We start from the raw sequence: 25979 nt of genomic DNA, 5'->3' as shown, positions 1-25979 counted from the left end.
TCAGGGAGTGGGGTACAAGAAGAAGACTGAGGACACTCTGCCCCACTGTGCAGCAGAGAATGTGAGTAGACGCAAACCCCATTGCTGAAGTCACAGGGTACTTAGAGAAAAGATAGCAACCAAGGATCACAGTCTCTAAACTCAGACACAGCTAGAAAGAACGAGCATTCCAATTTGGTTAACTGTCTTTGGTGGAAAAATCATCAATATAGGAATGGTGAGCAGAAAAGCAGATGTATCCATGGATCCTGACTTGGAAGGCACTGGGAAGCACAACCCTATGGCTGACAAAACTGGTCCATGAGAGACAGAAATTTCATAGATACTCTTTTAACTGTAGAGGTCACAATGCCTATAACACAGAGAAGCCCCGACTGTTTTTCTTGAAGATCAATGGTCTCCAGTAATACTAAACAGTTCAAGAAACCCAAAGGCCAGGTCGGCAACCCTTTTCATCCTAAGGACAGAGGAAACAATTGTGTAAAGAATAAGGCTAAAACTTATTCTTAGAGCAAAGCATAGATGATAAATTTTATGAGTTTTTGTGAGCATATGTGTGTGTGTGTGTGTGTGTTTGTGTGTGTGTGTGTGTGTGTGTTTGCAGCAAAGATCATGCCACAGCAGGAATGTGGAGTGAGAGAACAACTTCCATGAGTCAGTTTTCTGCTCCCACCATGAGTTCCAAGGATGAACATGAATATGTCAGTCTTGATCAGGAAGCTCTTGTTGATTGTGCCATATTAACCACCAAATGTTCATTCAAAAAATACCTAATATACAATAAAAGCCAAATTTAATTTTTTATAAACTTTAGAATTGAATTCATTTAAGACAACTAGTAAAAATAACTAACCCTTGCAGACCTAAAAAATAGATAAGATTTTGACATGTGCCATTGTTTCAAATAACACTTGTAGACTCACAAAAAATTATTTGAAAAATAATAGACATTATAATTTAAATAGGTATATTAATATATAAATATGACCCACAAAATTTAAATGCAGCATGAACTTCAAGAAATTTTCAGGACAATTATCTGATGTAAGGTTTTATGATTTACAGGTAAGTGGTTTCACACAGGAAAGGTTTGTCTGTGTTATAAATATCAACCCTAATGTCTTTCAGAAACAAACTCTAGAGGTTTGTTGAGGGAGCATTGACAGTGGAAGCAATAATGAAAACAAAAATGGCAGGAAAAATGGGCAGAAACAAGCAGAGAATGACTGAAAGAAAGTGAAATGTACATGGGAGAATAATGGGAGGGCATTCAGAAAATGGAAACTAGTGCTTTCTCTTATTTAAGACACATGGACCCAGCCAGGATGGACTTCAGAGAACCTTAAGAAGCTTCAGGACCACAGAGCCCAGAGGACCAGCAGCATCTGCAACATTCACAATGGCCAGGCCCTGTGCTCTCCTGACATTCCTGGTGGTGATGCACTACTGGTCAAGCTGCTGTCTGGGATGTGACCGGCCTCACACTCATCACCTCAGGAACAAGAGAGCCTCCACACTCCTGGCACAAATGAGGAGACTCTCCCCTCTCTCCTGCCTCAAAGACAGAATGGACTTTGCATTCCCTCTGGAGAAGATGGATGCCCAGCAGATCCAGAAGGCCCAAGCCATCCCTGTTCTGAAGGAGCTGACCCAGCAGGTCCTGATCCTCTTCAGCTCAAAGGATTCATCTGCTGCTTGGGAGACAAGCCTCCTAGACACATTCTGCACTGGCCTCCACCACCAGCTCAATGACCTGCAAGCCTGTGTGATGGAGCAGGTGGAGGTGCAGGAACCTTCCTCGAGCCAGGAAGACTCCCTGGTGGCTGTGAGGAACTACTTCCACAGGATCACTGTCTACCTGAAGGAGAAGAAACACAACCCCTGTGCCTGGGAGGTTGTCAGAGCAGAAGTCAGGAGAGCCCTGTCTTCCTCAGCCAAGCTGCTGGCAGGACTGACTGAGGAGAAGGAGTAAGTCCTGAACCAAAGTGGAGAGGACTCTCCTGGGCTAGGATCCTGCACCTCACTGCTCAGATTTGGCCTTCTCCAAGATCTCTTTGACTTTGACCTCACTGATTTAACTTCCTTGGATAATTATCCTAATATTGGGTTATATTGTGTTGATCTGTAAGGGCATTTGCTTATTGATTCAGAAGTTTTGTTTGTTGGTTTATTTATTTATTTATTTTTATTTACTAGTTCTTCTGCTTGTTTGTCTATCTGCATGATTTTAGTTATTTTTTAATACCATAGAATATCTTATTTTCTTTAAATTATCAAACCATTATTGTTAATTTGTTTCTTCTATTAAATAAATTTTTTACTATACATGCTTAAACTTCTGTGTCAGCCATTCTATCTTTTGAAAACTTTTTGATGCTTCTAAACTCATTCTGTACACCATAAATATAACACACCTGGACTCGGTAGGAAATAATACTGAAAGCAATATGTACTGATTTGAATTAAGAGGTGAGTGGCTGCAGCCATCTCAGAGTTCCTCTTCAGTGATGGTAAAATCTTAGTTCTGTCCATGAGATAGTACTCCCTGGATGTATAGCTAGCATGCTGTATAGAAGGAAACCAGAACATCTTGCATGTGTTCCATTGTGTCTTAGTCCTCCTGAACTACAATTCTCCCCGAACTCTCTGGCCTCCTATAACTAACATTTGACTCCAAACTTCTATCAGATGAACTTGATTGGATTCCAAAGATGAGGGAGACCATGAAACCAAAATAAAATAAAGCACATCAACAAAAGAGGATCTTCCTACATACCATTAAAAAGGTGAAACATGAAAAAATATAAAAATGGAGTGTCAGCCCTTCTTGGTGATGGCTTCAATTGCTAAGATAAAATATCATGACCTGAAGCATTTTGGGATAGAAATTGTTTATTTTAGTTTAAGATCATTGCATATTCCATCACTGACAGAGGTTTGGCAAGGTCTTAAACAGGGCAGGAACCTGAAGGCCGGGCCTATATAGAGATCATGGAGGAACACACTGTCTACTGCCTAGATGACTCAGGGTCTGCTCAGCCTGCTTTCAAATACTCTACAGGACCACATGCCCAGGGGCTGGATCGCTCATAGTGTGCTGGATACTCCTACAGCAGTAATCAGTTATTAAAATGATTGAGAGACTGGTCTCCAGTGTGAATCTGAAGAGACCTCTTCCCTGGTGAGATCCCTTCTTCCCACATGAACCTATCTGGTGTCAGGTTGAACTTAGAATTATCCAGAAATTCCATTCATAATAGCCTCAAAAATATACCTTGAAATAAATCTAAAAATGGAAGTGAATGCAAATCTTCTAAAGCAACACAGCCAATTACTCGCAATTTCATTTGGTATCTTTTTTTATTTTAATTTTTTCATTTTCCATACTAAGCCCAGTTTCCCCTCCCTCCTCTTCTCCTGCACTCACCTTTACCACCGCCCCCCTCTAATCCTCAGAGGAGCTAAGGCCTCCCTTGGGAGTCAACAAAGTGTAGCATACCAGGTTTATCATAGCTCCCCACTTCTTCAAGCTGAGCAAGGTGTCCCAGCATAGGGTTTGGGCTCCCAAAAGCCAGTTCTTGCACTTGGGACAAGTCCTGGTCCCACTGCCAGGGCCTCACAAACAGATCAAGCCACACAAGTCTCAGCAGCATTCAGAGGGCCTAGTCGGGTCCCATGCAGGTCCCCCAGCTGTCAGTCCAGAGTCCCTGAGCTCCCACTAGCTCAGATCAGCTGTCTCTCTGGTTTTCCTCATCATGATCTTGACCCCTCTTCCCCTTTGCTACTAGGTCCCACCTTCACCTCTTCTACTGATCTTCAGGAGCTCAGCCTAGTGCTTGGACTTGGTTCACTGCGTTTGTTCCTAATTATTGCCAGTTTTGCATGGGTACACCGCCATCTAGTGGACAAGGGCAACCTCTCAGGGGCCCTATTACTGAGGATAACTGAATCTTCCACTCCCAGCAGCCATCAGTTGAAAATAGTTCATCAGTTAGGGCTGGGATTTCCTGACATGCTCCCTGCTTGAAACTGGCATTTTATCTGTCTCCATCATACTCAGACTGTGCATGCAGTCACAGCAACTATAAATATGGACCCCCAGCTACTATATTGTGTATACAAACCCCTGTTTCCTACAGTCAGAAAGTGTCTCTGGGAATCCCCATCTTCCTGCCAGCTCTTGTGTAAAGAGTACTGCCCTATGGAAGCCAGGAAAGCCATACTGGTCTTTGCTCAGACACCTTTTCCCTGTACATTAAACACTTGTTAGGGTCTATGTCCAGTCAGTCATCTACTGCTATGAGAACTTTCTCTGAGGAGCACTGAGAGATGCACTTATCCTCTGTGAGATGTGGAGGGTGATGTATAAAATCAGGCCTTTTGACACCATGGCCATTGCTCTTATTCTTGACATTCCTGCTCTCCAGCAGCTTCTTGTTTCCACAGGTGTGTTAAGATTGATATTACTGGGATGAAAATCATTGATATTTTGTCTGTGATTGCATTGACTCTGCAGTTCACATTTCAAAATGCACTCGGTTTGATGTAAAATTCCTTTATTTTATGGCCATTGGACTTTTAAGTTGAACACTATAAACATTGTTGCTATTGCTTCCCCTCTGGGATGACATCACTTCCTTTTTTGGCTTTCATTTCAAGTGACACCACAATTTCAGTTCAATGCCACCAAGCAACGTCAGTATCTTCTCTCTAGGAAAGTGGAAAAAAGAAACAAAATATTCAAGGTAATGAAGATTCAAAAGAGAAATGACATCCAGCATGGAGCCTATATCACCATAGAAAAATTAAATGAATAATTATACACATTGGCAACACTGAAACTCTTCTATGTGATAGAATCCCTCAAAGTTTCCAATGCTTAGTTTTTGAATGAACAAAGACAGAGTGTGTGCAGTAACCACTACTAAAGTATAATTACATAAATATCTGTAGGTCCAATCTTCTGGATAACTAGTAGGCAATCAGACGCACTGCTATCACTGTGTCTTCTGGTCTGTATTTCCACCTCCCAACTTCAGGCACAGCAAGCACTCAGTGAGCAAATATTGACCACAAAACTATATTTTGGAAAAACCACAAATACTTACCTAGTGCAAATGTCCTAAGGACAAACTGGGACATTTACACATCACTGTAGATTACAGGATCTTCTGCTCGTGACATCTGGGGATTCTTGACACTCTGATCTCTGGCCATGTGTTCACTGCTGAATCCACTGAAACCAGAACAGCCATCTTCTAGCACTATGGTGCTAAAAACCAAGCAAACACCACAATGTGTGTAAATGCTGACGTCATGAAGATAAGGTGAGCAGTCTCAGGGAGTGGGATACAAGAAGAGGGCTGAGGACACTCTGCCCCACTGTGCAGTAGAGGGGTGAGTAGACGCAAACCCCACTGCAGAAGTCACAGGGCACTTAGAGAAAAGGCAGCAACCAAGGATTACAGTCTCTAAACTCAGACACAGCTAGAAAGCATGAGCATTCCATTTTGGGTAGTTGTTGCTGGTCCAAAAAATCCTCGAATCTGGAATGGTGGGCAGAAAGGGAGATGTATCCATAGATCCTGACTTCGAAGGAACTGTGAAGCACAAGACAATGGCTGACAAAACTGGTCCATGACAGAGAGATTTTTTTCAGAGCCGTTCTGTTAACTGTAAAGGTCACAATGCCTATAACACAGAGAAGCCCCGGCTGTTTTTCTTGAAGACCAATGGTCTCAGGGAATACTAAACAGTTCAAGAAACCCACAGGCCAGGTCGGCATCCCTTTCCATCCTAAGGACAGAGGAAACAATTGTGTAAAGAATAAGGCTAAAACTTTTCCTTAGAGCAAAGCATAGATGATAAAATTTATGAGTTTTTGTGAACATATGTGTGTGTGTGCAGCAAAGATCATGCCACAGCAGGCATATGCAGTGAGAGAACAACTTCCATGAGTCAGTTTTCTGCTCCCACCATGAGTTCCAGGGATCAACATGAATATGTCAATCTTGATCAGGAAGCTCTTATTGATTGTGCCATAACAACCACCAAATGATCATTCAAGAAATACCTAATATACAATAAAAGCCAAATTTAATTTTTTATAAACTTTAGAATTGAACTCTATTAAGACAACTAGTAAAAATGACTCACCCTTGCAGCCCTAAACAAAATAGATAAGACTTTGACATGTGCCATTGTTTCAAATAACACTTGTAGACTCACAAAAAATTATTTGAAAAATAGTAGACATTATAATTAAAATAGGTATATTAATATATAAATATGACCCACAAAATTTAAATGCAGCATGAACTTCAAGAAATTTTCAGGACAATTATCTGATGTAAGGTTTTATGATTTACAGGTAAGCGATTTCACACAGGAAAGGTTTATCTGTGTTATAAATATCAACCCTAATGTCTCTCAAGAATAAACTCTAGAGAAGCTTTGTTGAGGGAGCATTGACAGTGGAAGCAATAATGAAAACAAAAATGGCAGGAAAAATGGGCAGAAACAAGCAGAGAATGACTGAAAGAAAGTGAAATGTACATGGGAGAATAATGGGAGGGCATTCAGAAAATGGAAACTAGTGCTTTCTCTTATTTAAGACACATGGACCCAGCCAGGATGGACTTCAAAGAACCTAGAGGGGAAGGTTCAGGACCACAGAGACCAGAGGACCAGCACCACCTGCAGCATTCACAATGGCCAGGCCCTGTGCTCTCCTGACATTCCTGGTGGTGATGCACTACTGGTCAAGCTGCTGTCTGGGATGTGACCTGCCTCAGACTCATCACCTCAGGAACAAGAGAGCCTCTACACTCCTGGCACAAATGAGGAGACTCTCCCCTCTCTCCTGCCTGAAGGACCGAATGGACTTTGCATTCCCTCTGGAGAAGGTGGATGCCCAGCAGATCCAGAAGGCTCAAGCCATCCCTGCCCTTCAGGAGCTGACCCAGCAGGTCCTGATCCTCTTCAGCTCAAAGGACTCATCTGCTGCTTGGGAGACAAGCCTCCTTGACACATTCTGCACTGGCCTCCACCACCAACTCAAAGACCTGCAAGCCTGTGTGATGGAGCAGGTGGAGGTGCAGGAACCTTCCTCGAGTCAGGAAGACTCCCTGGTGGCTGTGAGGAACTACTTCCACAGGATCACTGTCTACCTGAAGGAGAAGAAACACAGCCCCTGTGCCTGGGAGGTGGTCAGAGCAGAAGTCAGGAGAGCCCTGTCTTCCTCAGCCAAGCTGCTGGCAGGACTGACTGAGGAGAAGGAGTAAGTCCTGAACCAAAGTGGAGAGGACTCTCCTGGGCTAGGATCCTGCACCTCACTGCTCAGATTTGGCCTTCTCCAAGATCTCTTTGACTTTGACCCCACTGATTTAACTTCCTTGGATAATTATCCTAATATTGGGTTATATTGTGTTGATCTGTAAGGGCATTTTCTTATTGATTCAGAAGTTTTGTTTGTTGGTTTATGTATTTATTTATTTATTTATTTATTTATTTATTTATTTATTTATTTATTAGTTCTTCTGCATATTTGTCTATCTACATGATTTTAGTTATTTTTGATACCATAGAATTTTATATTTTCTTTAAATTATCACACCGTTATTGTTAACTTATTTCTTCTATTCAATAAATGTTTTACTATTCATGCTTAATCTTATGTGTCAGCCACACGATCTTTTGAAAACTGTTTGATGCTTCTAAACTCATTCTGTACACCATAAATATAACACACCTGGACTTGGTAGGAAATAATACTGAAGCAATGTGTACTGCTTAGACTTAAGAGGTGAGTGGATGCAGCCATCTCGTAGTTTTTGTTCAGTGATGGTAAAAATCTTACTTCTCTCCATTAGATAGTACTCCTCTGGATGTATAGCCAGCATGCTGTACAGAAGGAAACCAGAACATGTTGCTTGTGTTCCACTGTACCTTAGTCCTCCTGACCAACAATTCCCCCTGACCTCTCTGCCATTTGATAACTAACACTTGACACCCAACTTCTATCAGATGAACTGGTTTGGATTCCATAGATGAGGGAGATCATGAAGCCAAAATACAATTAAGCACATATCAAATGAGTATCTTCCTACATACTAGTGTGAACTATAGAAAAATAAAAAAATCAGCCCTGTCTTGGTGATGGTTTCTATTGCTGTGATAAATTTTCATGACCTAAAGCATTTTAGGGCATAGAAAGGGTTGATTTTAGTTTAAAATCACAGCATATTCCATTAGTGATAGAAAGTTGGGCAGGATATTAAATGAGGCAGGAACCTGAAGGCAGGGACTGATACAGAGATCATGGAAGAACACACTGTCTACTGCCTTGATGGCTCAGGGCCTGCTCAGCCAGCTTTCTAATGCTCTTCTGGACCCCCTGCCCAGGGTAGGATCACCTGCAGTGTGCTGGACTCTCCTACAGTAGTCATCAGTTATTAAAATGACTTAGAAACTGTCTACAGAGAGACTCTACAGAGGCATCTTCCCTGGTAAAATCCCTTCTTCCCATATGACCCTATCTGGTGTCAAGTTGACCTTAGCATTATCCAGGGGAATCTGCATTCATAACTGTCTCAAAAAATATTCTTTGGAATAAATCTAATAAGGGAAGTGAAATTCCTCTAAAATAGACATTGCTGATCCCTTTCAATTTCTTTTTTTTAACCTTGAGTTTGCTGTTGCCTGTTTTGCATGGGTACACCGCCATCTAGTGGGACAAGGGCAACCTCTCAGGTGCCCATTACTGAGGATAACTCAATCTTCCACTCCCAGCAGCCTACAGTTGAAAATAGTCCCTCAGCTAGGGGTGAGATTCCCTGTTTTAAACACTCTTAACATTGTTACTCTTGCTTCCCCACTGGGATGACATCACTTCCTTTCTTTTGCTTTCATTTCAAGTGACACCACAATTTCCATTCAATGCCACCAAGCAACGTCAGTATCTTCTCTCTAGGAAAGTGGAAAAAAGAAACAAAATATTCAATGCAATGAAAATTCAAAATAGAAATGACATCCACAATGGAGCCACCATCACCACAGAAAAATTATACATATTGGCAGTACTGAAACTCTTCTATCTGATAGAATCCCTCTAAGCTCTCCAATGCTCAGTTTTCAAATGGACAAAGACAGAGTGTGTGCAGGATCCACTACTCAAGTAAAACTGGATAAATACCTGTAGGTCAAAAACCTCTGGATAATTAATAGGCAATCAGAGACACTGCTATCACTGTATCTTCTCGTCTGTATTTCTACCTCTTAATTGTAGCACAAATCTTAAAAGGTCTTATTAATAAAAACAAACCTGGTGCCAGGTATTGAGGTGAGCGCTGGAAGATCAGAGAAGCAGAACAAGCCACAGCCCCCTCACCTTGCCAATTCCTCAGCTGATCCTGTTTCCTCAGACTTGAAGCCTCTGAGTCCTCATCCAGAATGAATCTCAGCTGAACTGTAGCCCAAAAGCCTAAAAGCTTAACAAGATCTAGTTCCTGGTCCTCATCCTTATATACCTTTCTGCTTTCTGCCATCACTCCCTGGGATTAAAGGCTCTTGTTACCACGCCTGGCTGTTTCCAGTGTGGCCTTGAACTCACAGAGATCCAGGATCTCTGCCTTCAGAATGCTAGTATTAAAGGTGTGTGTGCCACCATTTTCTGGCCTCTATATCTAGTGGATGTTCTGTTCTCTGACCCCAGGTATGTTTATTAGGGTGCACAATATTTTGGGGAACACAATATCACCACATGTAACTTCAGGCACTCAGTGAGCAAATATTGATCACAAAACTAGTTTTTGGAAAAGCCACAAATATCCTCAGGACAAACATGGACATTTACACATCACTACAAACCACAGGGTCTTTTGCTACTGACATTTTGAGATTCTTCACACTCTGATCCCTGGCAATGTATTCACAATGAAAACAAAAGGCTTCATTATGAATCCACTAAAACCAGAGCAGCAGTCTTCTAGGACTTATGACACTAAAAAGCAAGCAAACACCACACAGTGTGTGAGTGCTGATGTTATCAAGATATGGTGAGCAGTCTCAGGGAGTGGGGTACAAGAAGAGGGCTGAGGACACTCTGCCCCACTGTGCAGCAGAGAGTGTGAGTCGATGCAAACCCCACTGAAGAAGTCACAGGGCACTTAGAGAAAAGGCAGCAACCAAGGATTACAGTCTCTAAACTCAGACACAGCTAGAAAGAATGTGCATTCCGTTTTGGGTAATTGTCGTTAGTAGAAAAATCCTGAATACAGGAATGGTGGACAGAAAAGTAGATGTCTACACTGATCCTGCCTTTGGAGGAACTGTGAAGCACAACCCCATGGCCGACAAAATGAGTTCATGAGAGAGAGAGAAATGCCAGAGAAGCTCTGTTAATTGTCCAAGTCACACTGGCTGTAACACATCCTGAGAAATGATCTTATGGAGCACTAAACAGTTAATGAAACTCACAGGCCAGGACAGAATTCCTTTACATCTTAAGGACAGAGGAAACAATTGTGTAAAGAATAAAGATGAAACTCCTTGAATAGAGCTGTGTGTGATAAAATTTATGACAGTTTGTATACATACGTGTTTGTGTGTGTGCGTGTGTGTGAGAGAAAGAGAATGTGTGTGTGAGAGAGAGAGAGAGAAAGAGAGTGTGTGTGTGTGTGAGAGAGAGAGAAAGAGAATGTGTGTGTGTGTGTGTGTGTGTGTGTGTGAGAGAGAGAGAGAGAGAGAGAGAGAGAGAGAGAGAAAGTGTGCCAGCAAGTTCTTCCCAAAGCAAGCTTATGGAGTAAGAGTACAACTTATAGGAGTCAGTGTTCCAGGGATCAACATGAATATGCCAACCCTCATCAGGAAGCTCTTTACCGATTTGCCATAATGACCCCTGAATGATTATACAACAAATACCTAATATACACTAAAGATGCAACTTACTCTTTCATATAAATTAATATTAAACAAAATTAATACAAATAGAATGAAGCGACTCAACTTTTAAAACTTTTTTTATTTTTCTTACAAACTGCAGTTTTCCCTCAGTCTCTCCTCCCGGTTGCTTTCCCTCAACTCCTTTCAAACTCAGCCCCATTTCCACTTCTCTTCCCTTTCTATTCAGAAAAGGGCAGACCTCAGGCCTCCCCTGGATATAATGAAAATGTGGCATGTGACTCGATTTTTTTAACTTTTAATCAACATATGTAAGATTTTGACTTGAGCCATTGCATCATATTTCATTAGTGTATGCTTAGAAAAAATATTTTGTAGCAAATTTATATTACAATTTAAAATATCTATATTACAAAGTAAATACAACTCACAAAATTTAATTGCATTATTAAATTCAAGAACTTTTCCATACAATGATTAGATGGAAGTTTTAATTCTTTACATGTGAGTAATTTCATACATGTGTGCTATATCTGTGCTGTAAAAATAAATGGCAATTTCTCTTAGGAATAAACTCTAGAGAAGTTTTTTTTTTAAGGAGGGTAGTGAAAGCAGAAACAATAATGAAAACAAAAAATGGCTTTAAAAAAAACAGACACAAGCAGAGAATGACTAAAAGAAAGTGAAGAGGATGTGGGAAAGTAATGGGAGGGCATTCAGAAAATGGAAACTAGTGCTTTCTCTTATTTAAGACACATGGACCCAGCCAGGATGGACTTCAGAGAACCCAGAGGCAAAACTTCAGGACCACAGAGCCCAGAGGACCAGCAGCATCTGCAACATTCACAATGGCCAGGCCCTGTGCTCTCCTGACATTCCTGGTGGTGATGCACTACTGGTCAAGCTGCTGTCTGGGATGTGACCTGCCTCAGACTCATCACCTCAGGAGCAAGAGAGTCTCCACACTCCTGGCACAAATGAGGAGACTCTCCCCTCTCTCCTGTCTGAAGGACAGAAAGGACTTTGCATTCCCTCTGGAGAAGGTGGATGCCCAGCAGATCCAGAAGGCTCAAGCCATCCCTGTCCTGCAGGAGCTGACCCAGCAGGTCCTGATCCTCTTCACCTCGGATCAATCATTTGCTGCTTGGGAGACAAGCCTCCTACACACATTCTGTGATGGCCTCTTTCAACAACTCAGAGACCTACAAGCCTGTCTGATGCAGCAGGTGGAGTTGCAGGAACCTTCCTCGAGTCAGAAAGACTCCCTGGTGGCTGTGAGAAACTACTTCTACAGGATCACTGTCTACCTGAAGGAGAAGAAGCACAGCCCCTGTGCCTGGGAGGTTGTCAGAGCAGAAGTCTGGAGAGCCCTGTCTTCCTCAGCCAACTTGCTGGCAAGATTGAGTGAAGAGAAGAATTAAGTCCTGAGTCAATGTGGAGAGGACTCTCCTGGGCTAGGACACTGCACCTCACTGCTTAAGTTCTCCTATAAAAACTCTCATTTATTTTGGCATAAATTCAATCAACCTGCCTAGATGTTTCAGCAAAACAGAGCAAATTTTTGTCCATATTGATGCATCTATTTGGGTGTATCTGCATATGTATTTATTTTTCTATTTATTTTGTTACCTAAGTTAATCTTGCAATTTTATATTTTTAATGTAGCAAGCTATCATATGCAATTAAATTATTGTGTACTCTATTAAATTGTGCTATATAAAACTGTTTTGATTTGTTAATTCTGAATCTTTTAGAATTTTTCCAGTCTTTTTAAGTTAATAATCTATACCATAAAAATTATACAAATGGACACAGTTTCAAAAAATTGCACTGGATGCAAGTGTACATTGCATAGTGTTTAGACAAACCCTAAATCTGTCCCTCTACTTCTCTCCAGTATTTAGTAGTCTTGTGTATGTATAGCAAGCATACTGTCTGGTAGAAAGCCAGAGAATCTTGTCCTTAGTCCTTGTTATTGTGACTTAGTCTTCTTTGACCTAATATTCCGCAGAGGAATCATCCCTCTGAACTCTCTAACCTCTGGTAACTATCATCTACTCTCAAGTTCTATGAGTTTAACAGTTTTGGGTTCTAAATATGAGTGAGCTCATGTACAGTGATAGAAACAGATCACGGAAAATGATTAGCCTGCCTGAATACCACAGACAAACATACCAAGAAGAAATAAGGAAATGAACCCCATTCATAACATCCTCATGAAACATCCCTGAAATAAATCCCACCAGGGAAGTGAAACGCCTCTAAAATTAGTCTTTGAAACACCACGATTCCCTCTCAATTTTCATGGGTTTTCCTCCTTTTCCTTCTCTTCTCTCTTTTCTTCCTTCTCCCTCTTACTGCTTTTAGCCATGCATCACTACATGGCCATCTCCTGGAGCTTAGGTAGCCTCTCTCAGGGGCCCCAACCCTGAGGATAACCCAGTCTCTCTCAGCAGCTACCAGTTCCTTAGCTAGAAGAGCAATTTCCTCCATTTTCCAAGCTGGGATTTTGTCCACCCTAGTTTTGTTCATTCAGTCATAGCCACTCTTGGCTCATTAGTGCAACTGCCCTGTTGTGTCCGAGAACACTGCTTTGCTGTGGTCATCATCCACTGCCTCTGGATCTTACAATTCTTCTGCTCCCTCTTCTGCAATGATCCCAAGAAGTCAGCCCTTTATTTTGTGTTCATTGAACAGTTGCGGGTCTCTGTTTATTGCTACTGACTGCAAGAGGCTTCTGTGGTAAGGGGTAGTAATACCACAAGTAGCACTCTCTTAGACATATAGTTGTCATGTGAATTCAGGTATTGTGACACCACAACACTGCTTTTATTCTTTGGTATCTCTGTGGTTCCATATGCATTTTAAAAGTGATACTTCTGGGAGAAATATCATTTAAATTTTGATTTGGATTATGTGGTGGTTTTAATAGGAATGGCCCCCATAGACTCATGGGGAGTGGCACTATTAGGAGGGGCAGCCTTGTTGGAGTAGGTGTGGCCTTGTTGTAGGAAGTGTGTCACTGTGGAGGTGGACTTAGAGGTCTTATATGTGCCCAGCTAGCTCAGTCGGTAGAGCATGAGATCCTTAGAGGTCTTACATGCTCAAGCTAGGCCTTGTGTGGCAGTCTCCTTCTGCTGCCTGTGGATCAAGGTGTAGAAATCTCAGCTCTTTCTCCAGTACCATGTCTGCCTGCATCCTGCCATGTGTCCCACTATGAAGATAATAGAATACACCTCTGAAACTGTAAGCCAGTGCCAATTAAATGTTTTCCTTTATAAGAGTTGCTGTGGTCATTTTGTCTCCTCACAACAATAGAAACCTTTACTAAGACAGATTGCATTGACCTGAAGTTCCCTTGGATATGGAGTCACTTTCATAGCATCATTGTAGTTAATCAACACAGATCTTTCCCACTGAATTCTTGTAGCTATTCTTGTCGCTATTGCTGTCTCATTTGGATGACATGGCGGTTCCTTTCTTGAGTTTTTATTTCCAAAGACATCATAATCTTTTAGTTCATTGTCACAAACCAACATCAGGGTTTTCTTCCTAGGAAAGTAGAAAATAGAATAAAGCAGATGTGGAGACTTCTATTATCAAACCAACACCTCAAGAAAAGATAGGAAGAATGAATGGTAAAATATAGACAGTTGAAGTACTGAAAGCCTTCACTGTCTTTGAAAATATCCTGAACTCCACTACAATTAGACACATTGGAACTGAAGATTAACCACTGAAATCAATAAGGAATTGATGGTTTACAAATACTTTATAGAGGGATCCGTGTCCTAGCCCAATACTGAAGGGGAAGTATGTATAAACATATTTATTATACATGATGAACAGTTTAATAGCAGCACATGCTATATATAATAATGTACATATATGTGCACACAGCTTTCTTTCTGATCCACTCCTAGTACCTCCCTGCTTCCCCAGACCCCATCTTTTAGCCTCATAGCCTGGGTTTCCTCCTCCCTGGTGTGGGAAGACACAGTGTGTGCTCCTCATCAGCCAGCTCTGCTCAGTGTACAGTTGATTTGTATTACATCTTAACTTCTGGCTGCTAATTTTCCCTGAAAATGTATAACCACCATTTGAAACCCAAAATGACACAATTCAAGGTTTGTAAAAAGCCCTCATGTGAGAGAATGTCCTCATATTTTTGGAAATGAGAGAATGTTTTTTCTAATAACCTAATGATGACTGTGGCAAAAAAAAAATATGTGTGTGTGTGTGTGTGTGTGTGTGTGTGTGTGTGTGTGTGTGAGAGAGAGAGAGAGAGAGAGAGAGAGAGAGAGAGAGAATAATCTGCCATGTTGACAAACATTTAGAAAGAGCTCCCTACTGCCAATTGCCATCAAAAGAAGATGGTAACTCTGGCATGTTTTCTGTAGAAATCTGTTTCCTAGAAGACTTTTCTCTATAGCTAAAATGGGCGTTTCCCTCCAGAAGAACTGACATCAGTTTGGAAGACTCAATTCCCTTCACTTCTCATCTGAGGGAGGGAGCACCCTCCCAGGTCCACACAGGTCATGTCTTCTGGACAGTGGTCTGCTCAACATGCACAAAACACTTACTAAGGGTTTTTCCCCTCTAGTCTTCTCTAGAGGAGGTTCTCTGGAGAAGGAGGACTCTGTGTGTAGTTCCCTTAGTAGCTATTTACAACCAAGCTCTGTGTCTGACCTCACATCATTTTGACCAGTAGGTAAAATTTTGAAATGTGTTGTGAAACTGAGCAAACCATGCCCCAGGTAGGAATGCTGTAAAATAATGTCTGAACACTCAAAGGAGATTCTCCACCTGCTGCTCTGCCTACTGAGACCAGCAACACTGGGCTTGGGAAATGCACTGACTTATGACTGTTGGTTGATGGGTGACTTCAAAAGTCCAGGTAACCTGTCCATGATAGATCATATCACATGGGACAACCTGAGTCTGTGTTACAGACCATGTTACAGTCACTCAATTGGTACAGAATAAACTGGTTCTTATTCCTACTGGAGCAACGTCTGTGTTTTGCATGGTCACAGCTCAACAGCCCAGAACTTCTTAACTCATCAGCTCCTTTGGGTTCTGCAGGACACGTGGAGGGAGAAAGACAATACCCATCTGTAGGTACAAGTGCCAAGGAAAACCTAGAGGTTCATAAACTTCTTCTTAAGAGTAACCTATCAACTGCAAGTCTTACCCTGCTGTCATGTCCCACCTCTTGACTCCTTGGTCAGGAGAAAGTTGTCACTGTCACTTTGGATGAGGAACATGCTCACATGAGCATTGCCCTGTCAGAGTCCTCAGTGGGAGCACAGGAATAGCTAAAGGACTTTTGGATATTACAGGGGCAGACACTGTGGCATGTGTACTTAGGGAAAATTGAGCAATACCAATGTGATCTGCAGATCTTGTAATTAAAGAAAACTTTGTCAGGGAGTGTAATAATTGGACGAACCAGGCTCTCTGTGTGATTGCTTAACGTCTTTCCAGTATGACTCTACACATCTTTCCTTGGTGCTTATTTTTAAGGTAATTTTCATCATCGTTATATTTATATAATGGAAAAAATGCCATGAAGCAGTTCCATACTATCACCTTGCCCAGAAAATATGTATATTTCACGTCTTAGATGTAATAACTTGCTTTTATTCAACAAAATTGGTGAAACAAGAGATAGGAATGGAAGGACTGAGACAGGAGCCTGGGATGAGGAGAGTAAGTGCTGAGCTATCTATCCGGCACACAAAGCCAGGCTTTATTCAACACATCCTCAGCCACACAGGTCCGTCTATCTGGTCCATGTGGGAATGGCCCTCAAAGTTAGGCACAATCACATAGCTGTCTATGAAGTGATAGTCATGCACAGTCACCCCCTCTTTACTGGAGCTAGCCAAGTCCATCAAGCTTCATGACTGAGAGTGTGAACAAGGCCCCAGCAGCCCTCTGTGCCAGCTGATTCCTGAGTTGCAGTGGCCAGCACCCAGTGATGCAGAGCAGGACATGGAACCATAGTTACTAAGGGAGACGGTCCACCTCAATGGTATCTGGTCAGTAGCCTAGCCAAATAAGTGAGCTTCAAGGAGAGTATGTCACTGTCAGGGAAGAATTAGGCAGAGAATTATGGAGGAGGGTTCCTGACATCAACCTCTGGATTCCACATGCACAGGCACAGGCAAGCACATCCAAATACACACACACACACACACACACACACACACACACACACACACACACACACACACACGAGAGAGAGAGAGAGAGAGAGAGAGAGAGAGAGAGAGAGAGAGAGAGAGAGAGAGAGAGACAGACAGCAGACAGACAGACAGACTTATTTCTTGTTTCATAAAGAGAACCCTAGTGGAGTCCAAGATATTCTCCACAACCTCTCCATGCTGTGATTCTGTGTAAACCTAGCATATACAACACAACAGCTCTGGAGAGCAATTTCAGTGCCTCAGACAGTCACAGAGCCTGGTTATGGCCATGTGGCCTAAGCAGTGTAATCTTTGACATACATGGGAGATAAGCATGCAGTGTGGGGCCAGAGGGGAAAAAAAACACTGACTGACTCTGTATGTGTGTGTGTGAATGCAGCCAGGCAAGCTAGCATCTTGGCAATGACCCTGTTTTAATTTCAGATAACTGTGTAGAACCAAATCTACATTTTTAAATTCTTCTTATTTATTATTGATGTATGCAAGTGTGTGTGTGCACGCACACGTGTGCATTTATATAAAAAGTTTAAATAGAATTACCCAACATAAGAATTAATTATTTTCCCAGAAGCCATACGTTACCAATTAAAAAGCACAGTGTAGTGAAGCATGATGATGCATGCCCTCAATTCCAGCATTCAGGAAGCAATGGCAGGCAGGCAGATATCTGTGAATTCAAGCACAACCTGTTCCATATAATGAGGTCCAGGCCAGCCATGGCTACATAGTAAGACGCTATTTAAAAAAAAAAAAAAAAAAAAAAAGCCAGTCCAGTGACTGGTATGGGATACTTCCTCTTGAATTGTCAATCACTTTCAGTTTGCTCTCTCTTCTTCACAATAAGGTAAATGGTGTAAACTCTCAGCTTCCTGCTCCTGTCACTGTGCCTGCCCCTTGCTGACATGTTACCCATCATGATGGATTCATATCCCCTGGGAAACACAGCCAAAACAAGATCTTCTCTCTATAAGTTGCTTTTGGTTCTGGTGTTTTAGCACAGCAATATAGAAGTAACTAAGGCACTTCTGAATTTGTATCTCTACCAATAGATTAGTGCAGGCCTCAGCTTGCATCATAGAAGCATCTTTGTGTGGTAGTTGGCAGTTAATACATCAACTCACAACTGGTCAAAATACAGAGAATAAATGTCCAGTAGAGCGCTCAGCCATGAATGGGCCATCTGCCTATCACACCTTCCCTGCAAGTCTCAGGGAGCATCTCTGAAGAGGGGACAGAAAGAGTGTAAGAGCCAGAAGTCAAAGAGGACTGAGGCAGGACAGTGTTTTCTGGATATAGCAGGAATGTTGAATTCATGAACTCACAGCAGCTGAGGTGTCTGCACAAAAGCTGCACAAGATCAAACAAAAATTTGGATGGGTGAGAGGCACATGTGCTCCAGGTTTAGCTAAAAAGCTATTTACAATGAATCGAGAGAAACGTCAGTTTTCTTTAGCTGTGTGGTCCCTTGTATGTGTGTGGCCCCACACCCAAGCGTATATGAGCAGCAGTGGATTGCCAAATCAATAGAAGATATGAAGTTGTGAAGGGTACATGGAGGGGAGGATCCAGGAGGACTTGAAGGGGGAAATAGGAGGTGAATATGATCAAAACACATCATATGCATGAATGAAATTCTCCAAGTATAAAGAATATCATATTTATAAATCGACAGTACACCTTTCCTTAGAATATAGGCAGTTCGGTTCACTTGTGCCACAATCCTGAATCTAAATAAATAAATAAATAAATAAACAAACAAACAAACAACAGCGAAGTTGAGGTCATTTGTTATTGAAGTCCCCTCCCTGCTCTGTTTCCATGTTGCAGCCTCTTTGGCTCATGCATTTCATATCCATTACTATTTCCCTTCTCTTCTGATAGACCCTTCCAGAAAAGCTTTATCTCAGCCCTGCCTAAGATAACGATTTCACATGTTTAATCTATTATTCTACATTTGTATTTTTTTGCCCAGAATTTGCAAAGTGAGTGTCATCCACAATAGCGTTGCTAAGAATATTGTATAAACCTTCTCAAGGATTTGAGACCAGAGATGACCCACAATGAATCTAAAATACATTTTTCTATTATCATTTTTAAAACAGCATCATTATTTTCCAGGTTAAGAGTAAATTAAGAGGAGGAGGAGGAATTTTGGGAACCAGAGTGGTCGAGGACACTGGGAGAGAATCGACTAAGCAGGGCTCATGTGGACTCACAGAGACTGAAGCAGCAATCATGAAGGAGCCTCCATGGGTCTGCACTAGGTCCTCTGCATATATGTTATGGCTGTTGTCTTGGTGTTTTGTGGGGACTCCAGGCAGTAGGAGTGGGGTGTCTCTGACTTGCTTGCCTGCTCTCAGGACCCTTTTCCTCTTAATGGGTTGCCTTGCTCAGCCCTGATGTCAGGGTTTGTGCCTGATCTTATTGTATCTTGTTGTGCCTATGCTTGGTTGATGCACCTGGAGGCCTGCTCTTCTCTGGAGGGAGATTGGGTGGGGGAAGTGATTTTGGGGAGGAGGGGAGGGCGGAATTGGGAGGAGTGGAGGAAGGGGAAACTGCAGGTTGGAATATATATTATATGAGAGAAGAATAAATAAATTTTTTTAAAGAGAGTAAATGATTTAGGGACATTAGATTTTCTTCCTCCTAATTCTATTCTTCCCAAGATAGTGTTTTCACTGCCTGAATGGACAATTCGGTGGGTGGGTTTATTCCCTTTCTCTTGCCTGATTAGTTCTAGTAACTGGGGTCAGGTTGTCAGTCTCCTGTGAGGTGGCTGTTTTGACTCCTCCCTTCTGTCCCCAGAGCAGATCACATCTAGATTAAACAGAAGAGCATCAACTGGCAGGTCTTACAAGGCTGGGACTGATAACTGACCCTGAGGGTGGCTCTTCTTTGTGCCTCTCACAGACACAGGCATCTCCCCACGTCCATACCTGTCAGCACTGGCTTTCCTTCTTCCCCTCTCAAGTAGCCATGCTCCCCCACCTGATTCTTCCTTCTTCTAGTACTTGGAGATGTTTCAAGGAGAAGTAACTTCTCTTCCACTTTTATGACATTTGGACTCACTTTTGCTTCTATTTTGTCAACAAACGGCTATGGAGTTTTACTTTCTAGAGAAGTAGAAATGAGAAATTTAAAACTCTCTTATCTTAGCTAAATTTGGAAGTGCATGCCCATATCTCAATACCTGGAAGACCAAGGCAGGACACTTGTGAGTTCATGGCCAGCCTGGGCAACATAGTGAGCCTTTGTCTCAAACCAAAATCTTATGTCTTAAAAAGTATAGAAGTAAACACTCGCAAAACAAAAACAAAAACCACTGCCACCCCTTCTTTGACTTCCTTCTGTTTAATTTTAACCTCCGTATGAAGTACAAGGTAATACCAGATGAGCAAACTACACCTTGGCCAATAGACTATTTTGAAAAGAGAAGGTATAAAATTCTTCTGTTGTAACTGTTTGAATCTAAAATTAAAAACCATGAATAAGGGAAATGTATTACTCTTTGACATATTAGCCTGCATCCCACTGTAGTATTAGAATGAGTCATGGACAGATAAAGAAAAAAAATAGAGTCAAGCTGACTATGTAAACTGAACTTCTAGTGAAGAATACCATCATTAATAAATTCCATACCCAGATCTGAAAATTTGAGGATCATCAGGGTTCAATAGTGTAAGAGCTGGACAGTAAAAATTATGTTTATAAATGTAAGAATCAGTTGGATACTGATATAAAGATGGTAAAACATTTGCTGTCCTCACCTGTTGACACATGTGATGTATATGCATCTGGATATGTATGCACCAGATTGCCCCCAAGAGCCAAGGTCTTACATTAAACCAGCTAACCTTGGGGAGCTTATTACTCTATAAAGAAACACCTTGTCCTTCATAAAGAGTAGTGTGGTCATGAAGATGTGGGAAAGCCTGCTCTCAGAAAGAGAGTCTAGGAAGTGTGGGCTAGGTATGCTTTGTCACCCTGGAACAGAGGAAATAGATGAGTAGATGAAGGAGTGAAATAGTGCTGGGGACATGACATCAGAACTAGAATCTCTGCAGTAAGCACCAGATGGAAGTAGCATGGTCCAAGAATGATGGGCACACACAGAAGAGCGCCGTAGACCTCAGTGATGGGAAGACAGGGTGATGTATGCATTAACATTGACTTGTGGCCCCATGAAGCACAGACACATGCACCAGCACACATTTATTCTAGGGAACTCCAGAGAAGCTCATTCACTGCTCACTTGAAGCTGTTGCTACATCAAATAATGAATCAAACCATAGCCTTCATTCTGAAGAGTTTATTGGTCATGGTTAGCTTGGTAAATCCTCAAGCAAATATAGCAACCCATAGATGTGAGGGAGCCTGACTTTCTCTTAAAAGGAAGGAGAGTGAAAAATGACCATAGAGGACTAAAAAAAATTCATCCCTAGAAAAGAAATGTGTGCTCATTTATGGAGAAAAAAAAAAAGAGTCCCTGTGTGCAAGTACCTGATTGTCTACATTTACATAAGCATTTCTGGGTTGTAGCCAAACAGTCCTCAGTGTTGACTAAGAGTCTATTTGGATTGGTATGTCTGAAGTTCACTGGAAAACTAACTTCTATTAAAAGTTAACAGTCTCACCTTTGGCTATCTTGTTAGGTAGTATGGAAACTACACTAATGAAAATGGGGGGGGAAGAGGTAAAAGTTAAGATAAATGTTCATAAAATGAAAATTATTGATTCCCTACTTAAGAACAATGCATGTAGAGAATGTCCTCAGAGAACTTAAGGTCCAAAGTTCACCCAGGCCCAGCTCATCCAGGCTAACAGCATCATTTTCTTTTCCTGTCCTTGTGATATATTTTCTGAGAACAAAGACTGGGTATATTAGCACAAAACACATGAACATTTAAAACACCTTATTTAAATAATTGTTTAATTTAAGAAGTATTTGTTGTGGAATATTACTTTAACTAGGCAAAGATATGTTACATTTGTTTATGCTGCATTTAACAATGTAAAGATATGTTGCCTTGCCTGCCTAAGGCATCTGATTGGTCTAATAAAAGGCTGAACAGCCAATAGGTAGGCAATAGAGGGATAGGCAGGGCTGGTGGGCAGAGAGAATAAGTAAGAAGAGGAAGAGTTTGAGACAGAGAATGAGGGAAGAGAGAATGAGGAAGAAAGAGAGTGAGATGCCCGGGCCAGGCAGCCACCAACCATCCAGACATGGAGTAGGACATACAGAATGAAAGAAAGGTAAAAAGTCCCAAGGCAAAACTTAGATGAAGAAAAACAGGTTACTTTAAGTTATAAGAGCTAGCGGGAGAAGCATAAGATAAGGCCGAGCATTCGTAACTAATAAGAAGTTCCTGTGTCATGATTTGGGAGCCGGTTGGTGGCCCAAAAGAAAGCCATTACAAGTATAGTTAATTTGTTGATATTCTAATTAATATTGTTTTATAATAAGCTTCAATAAATACTTCCCTCTCTATTTCAGTTCTCAATTTAAACATTACAGTCACATTCTTTTATTAATTAATCTAGACTTTGTGTTGATCTTTCACATTATGCATGACTGTAATTTTTAATCATTGCTAAATACATTCTCTGAAAACCAGCAGTGTTTTGACTGATGTCTAGTTGTTGTTGTTGTTGTTGTTGTTGTTGTTGTTGTTGTTGTTGTTTTTAACTTCATCTCTGTTCTAAGAGTTGTGTGGTTCCCATTTGTTTCTTCTTTTGATGATGGAATGTCTCCATCAGAGGACTGCCTCTCCCTAATCTTATTTCTTTCTGACTTGAATTACATTTGGTATCTTCCCTTGTAAAGGTGTTTCAGCATTCAATTCTGTATTCCATCAGGATTTTCTGTCTATGATAGAAGAACCTAAATTGCTTTCTGTTAATGTTGGGCAATTCTTGGAACCTTTTGAATATTTTTTCCCATTTCTTAGTAACCTCTGGTACAGCTTTCCTGCGAATATGGCATTTTCTACATTATCTTATTTCTTAGTGTGGTTAGTAAACATTCTCTCTGCTAACTTACTGCCCATCTTTGAAAGCGTCTAATAATTTAAGCCAGCTAATGTCAAAAATTACTTTTCTACTCTTTTAATACCATTTATCCTGGCTAGTTTTATGTCACCTCGACACAATCTAGAGTCCTCTGAGAGGAAGGAACCTCGACCGAAAAAAAATGTCTCCATAAGATTGGGCTGTAGACTGGTAAGCCTGTAGGGCATTTTCTTAATTATTGGTGGATTGGGGAGGGTTTGGCCCATTTTTGGTGGGAATACCTTTTCTTGTTGTTGTTGTTTTGTTTGTTTGTTTTGGCTTTCTCCATCTTTTTTTTTTAATTAAGAGATTTTCTATTCATTTTACATACCAACCACAGATTCCCCTGTCCTCCCTCCTGCTCCCCAGCCTTCACCCCCCTCCCCCAATCCATCCCCATTCCCACCTCCTCCAAGGCAAGGGAGTCAGTAGAGCCTGGTACATTCAGCTGAGGCTGGTACATTCAGCTGAGGCAGGTTTAAGCTCCTCCTCCCTGCTCCAAGGCCGCACAAAGTGTCTCACCATAGGCACTAAGCTCCAAAAAGCCGGCTCATGCAGGTAGTGGCATCTGGGAATACCTTTGAGCTGGCTGACCTGGGCTCTCTAAGAAATCAGGCTGATCCAGCTGTGAGCATCAAGTCAGTAAGCTGTTCTCCTTCATGACCTGCATCAGTTCCTGTCTCCAGGTTCCTGCTTCTTTGAGTTCTTGCCTTCCCTTCCCTCAATGGATTCAGGATATGTAAACAGATAAACTCTTTCCTGCCTAAGTTCCTTTTGGTCATGGTGTTTCATCATAGCAACAGTAACCTGAACTAAGACACCATTTTTCACATTGTAATTTTAGAACCGGTGTGCAGTGGGGAGCTTTATTTTATCATTGGCTGTTCCACCTGGCTAATTGTAAGACATATCAAGGAATGAGATACATGGTCAAAATAAGTGAAAGTGCATGCTATATAACAGCGTTCATTGGTAAATAAAATTACCAAGAGAAATAACTTAATAACCATATAAATTCAGACTTAAAGCCAGCGCCCCAGAGGCTGAAGCAGGCAGACTGACTAGAGTTCAAGGCCCGCCAGGACACATAGGATGACCTTGTCCCAAAAACCCAAATCCAAACAAACCAAAACTCCAGAAATCCACAGTTAGGAAGTTTAGGGATCACTCAACCCACACCCTAATTTTTTTCATCAAACCTCCACTCTGTGGAGTTCATAAGTGTGCTCCGGGGTGGCTCTCCTCACTCCCGTGGAACGTGAACTGGGCTGGAATATCCACTGGACTTACATTAAACCAACACACACATTCTTAGAAACACATTCAGTGTCCCTTCTACTGAGTTCTTCAGAGCTACCTCAGAACAGTGCTTGATGGAGCATTGCAGTCTGTTCTGCTTGTCCGAAGGAGAAAGTCCGTGGACCTTTGGAACAAGTCCTAGAAAAGACAGGACAGGGTCCCTCTGTCACAGGAGCATCTCTGGCCAGCGTCACAGGGCCTCAGTTCCTCCCCTCGCGCTCTCCTCCAGCTTCACAGAATCCATTCCCCTGCCACAGTAACCACCCTGCTTCCACTCTCCCTCATTCCTGCAGGTGTTTTTGGCTTCCCTTTGAGGTTTCAGCTTCCTGTCTCTCTGAAGAATGAAAAACAAAAGTTTTACAAAACTACTCTAAGAAGGTTTGAATTTGTGCATCACGGAATATTTTGGGGGTGGAGGGAATGCCCAGTCAGAATGACGTGATAGATCTGAAAGTGAAAGGAAACCCCGGTGGAGTTTGCAGGGTTCACTAAGCAATGCGTGGGTGCGCGCCCCCTGCTGGCCACGCGTTTGGCACCGAGTCAGAGTCTTTCCCTGGGTTCGCCTCCAAAGTTGACCCATTGCTAGAATATCACTGTTCTCTGAGATTATATTGTTTCAGAAAAGATCATGTCTCCAGCTTCAGGCAGCATATGTCTTCTTTGGGCAGTGAGCAGCTGTAGGGAGAAAGGAAAGAATAGGGTTTTGTACCTCCTGCCTGCGGTGAGGTCACACCTCCTGACATCACCCCTTATCCACGCTGTGGGACAGACCCCTGAGGGCTGCAGTGGTAACTATAGGGAAGCCTCCTGTCTGACAGAATGTTAAATGTAAGGAGGAGGTGGGAATGGGGGTGGGTTGGGGGAAAGTTGGGGGGGGGGGCGGGAGGAGAGGGGTGCCTGTGGTTGGTACGTAAAACGAACAGAAAATTTCTTAATAATTGGAAAAAAAGAAAAAGAGAGCTTCGCAGTTCATTCCAAATATCACATCATGCCCGACTTTCCCATAAGTGTGAAAATACAACTCACATCGCTCTAGGACCTCATCTGGGGCAGACCTGTGCAGGCTCTTGTGAACGCTACTCCAGTCTCTGTGAGTTCCTGTGTGCATGAATCCAGCTGACTTAGAGGGCCCTGTTTCCTTGGGGCCCTTCATCTCCTCTGGCTCTTACACTATTTCCATTTCTTCTTCCAAGAGGTTCCCTGAACCCTGAGGGAAGGGATTTGATGCTGAAATTCCATTTAGAGCTGAGTGTTCCAAGACTATATAATATATATATATATAATAGTATAGTGTATAGTATATAGTATATAGTATAGCAGAATGTCATTAGGAGTCATTTTCTTGATTCATTCTTTTAACAGAACAGTAGTATCTGGTTTCACTCTAGGTCCCTGAGCTATTTAGTTTTAGGTTGCCACCCAAGCAGCGTGAGGTAGAGGTTCCATCTCGTGGAGTGGGCCATAAGTCACGTCAGATATTGGTTGGTTACTCCCACAAGCTCTGTGCCTCCATTGCACTAG

The 25979-nt window shown here is 41.9% G+C and overlaps 3 protein-coding genes and 1 long non-coding RNA gene across 4 annotated transcripts; 3 read left to right on the top strand and 1 right to left on the bottom strand.

Moving 5' to 3' along the window:
* Positions 1-1399: 1399 nt before the first annotated feature.
* Positions 1400-2037, top strand: LOC102911789 (interferon alpha-12-like). The gene has a single exon (XM_006975961.3). The coding sequence runs from the start codon at positions 1400-1402 to the stop codon at positions 1970-1972; it is 573 nt and encodes a 190-aa protein (XP_006976023.1). The 3' UTR covers positions 1973-2037.
* Positions 2038-4539: 2502 nt separating this feature from the next.
* On the bottom strand, positions 4540-5243 carry LOC143271666 (uncharacterized). The gene is made up of 2 exons (XR_013048872.1): positions 5109-5243; positions 4540-4710 (listed from the first exon to the last, which is right to left on the bottom strand). It is a non-coding gene; the product is annotated as an uncharacterized LOC143271666 (long non-coding RNA).
* A 1467-nt stretch (positions 5244-6710) lies between these two features.
* Positions 6711-7283, top strand: LOC143271665 (interferon alpha-12-like). The gene has a single exon (XM_076563551.1). It carries the CDS (start codon positions 6711-6713, stop codon positions 7281-7283), a length of 573 nt encoding a protein of 190 aa, XP_076419666.1.
* Positions 7284-11732: 4449 nt separating this feature from the next.
* Positions 11733-12320, top strand: LOC102912431 (interferon alpha-12-like). Its single transcript, XM_006975963.3, has one exon. It carries the CDS (start codon positions 11748-11750, stop codon positions 12318-12320), a length of 573 nt encoding a protein of 190 aa, XP_006976025.1. The 5' UTR covers positions 11733-11747.
* The last annotated feature ends 13659 nt before the right edge of the window (positions 12321-25979 follow it).

The sequence above is a fragment of the Peromyscus maniculatus genome, chromosome 2, assembly GCF_049852395.1.
Source record: "Peromyscus maniculatus bairdii isolate BWxNUB_F1_BW_parent chromosome 2, HU_Pman_BW_mat_3.1, whole genome shotgun sequence".
NCBI lineage: Eukaryota > Metazoa > Chordata > Mammalia > Rodentia > Cricetidae > Peromyscus > Peromyscus maniculatus.
This window is presented reverse-complemented; position numbering and strand designations above follow the sequence as displayed.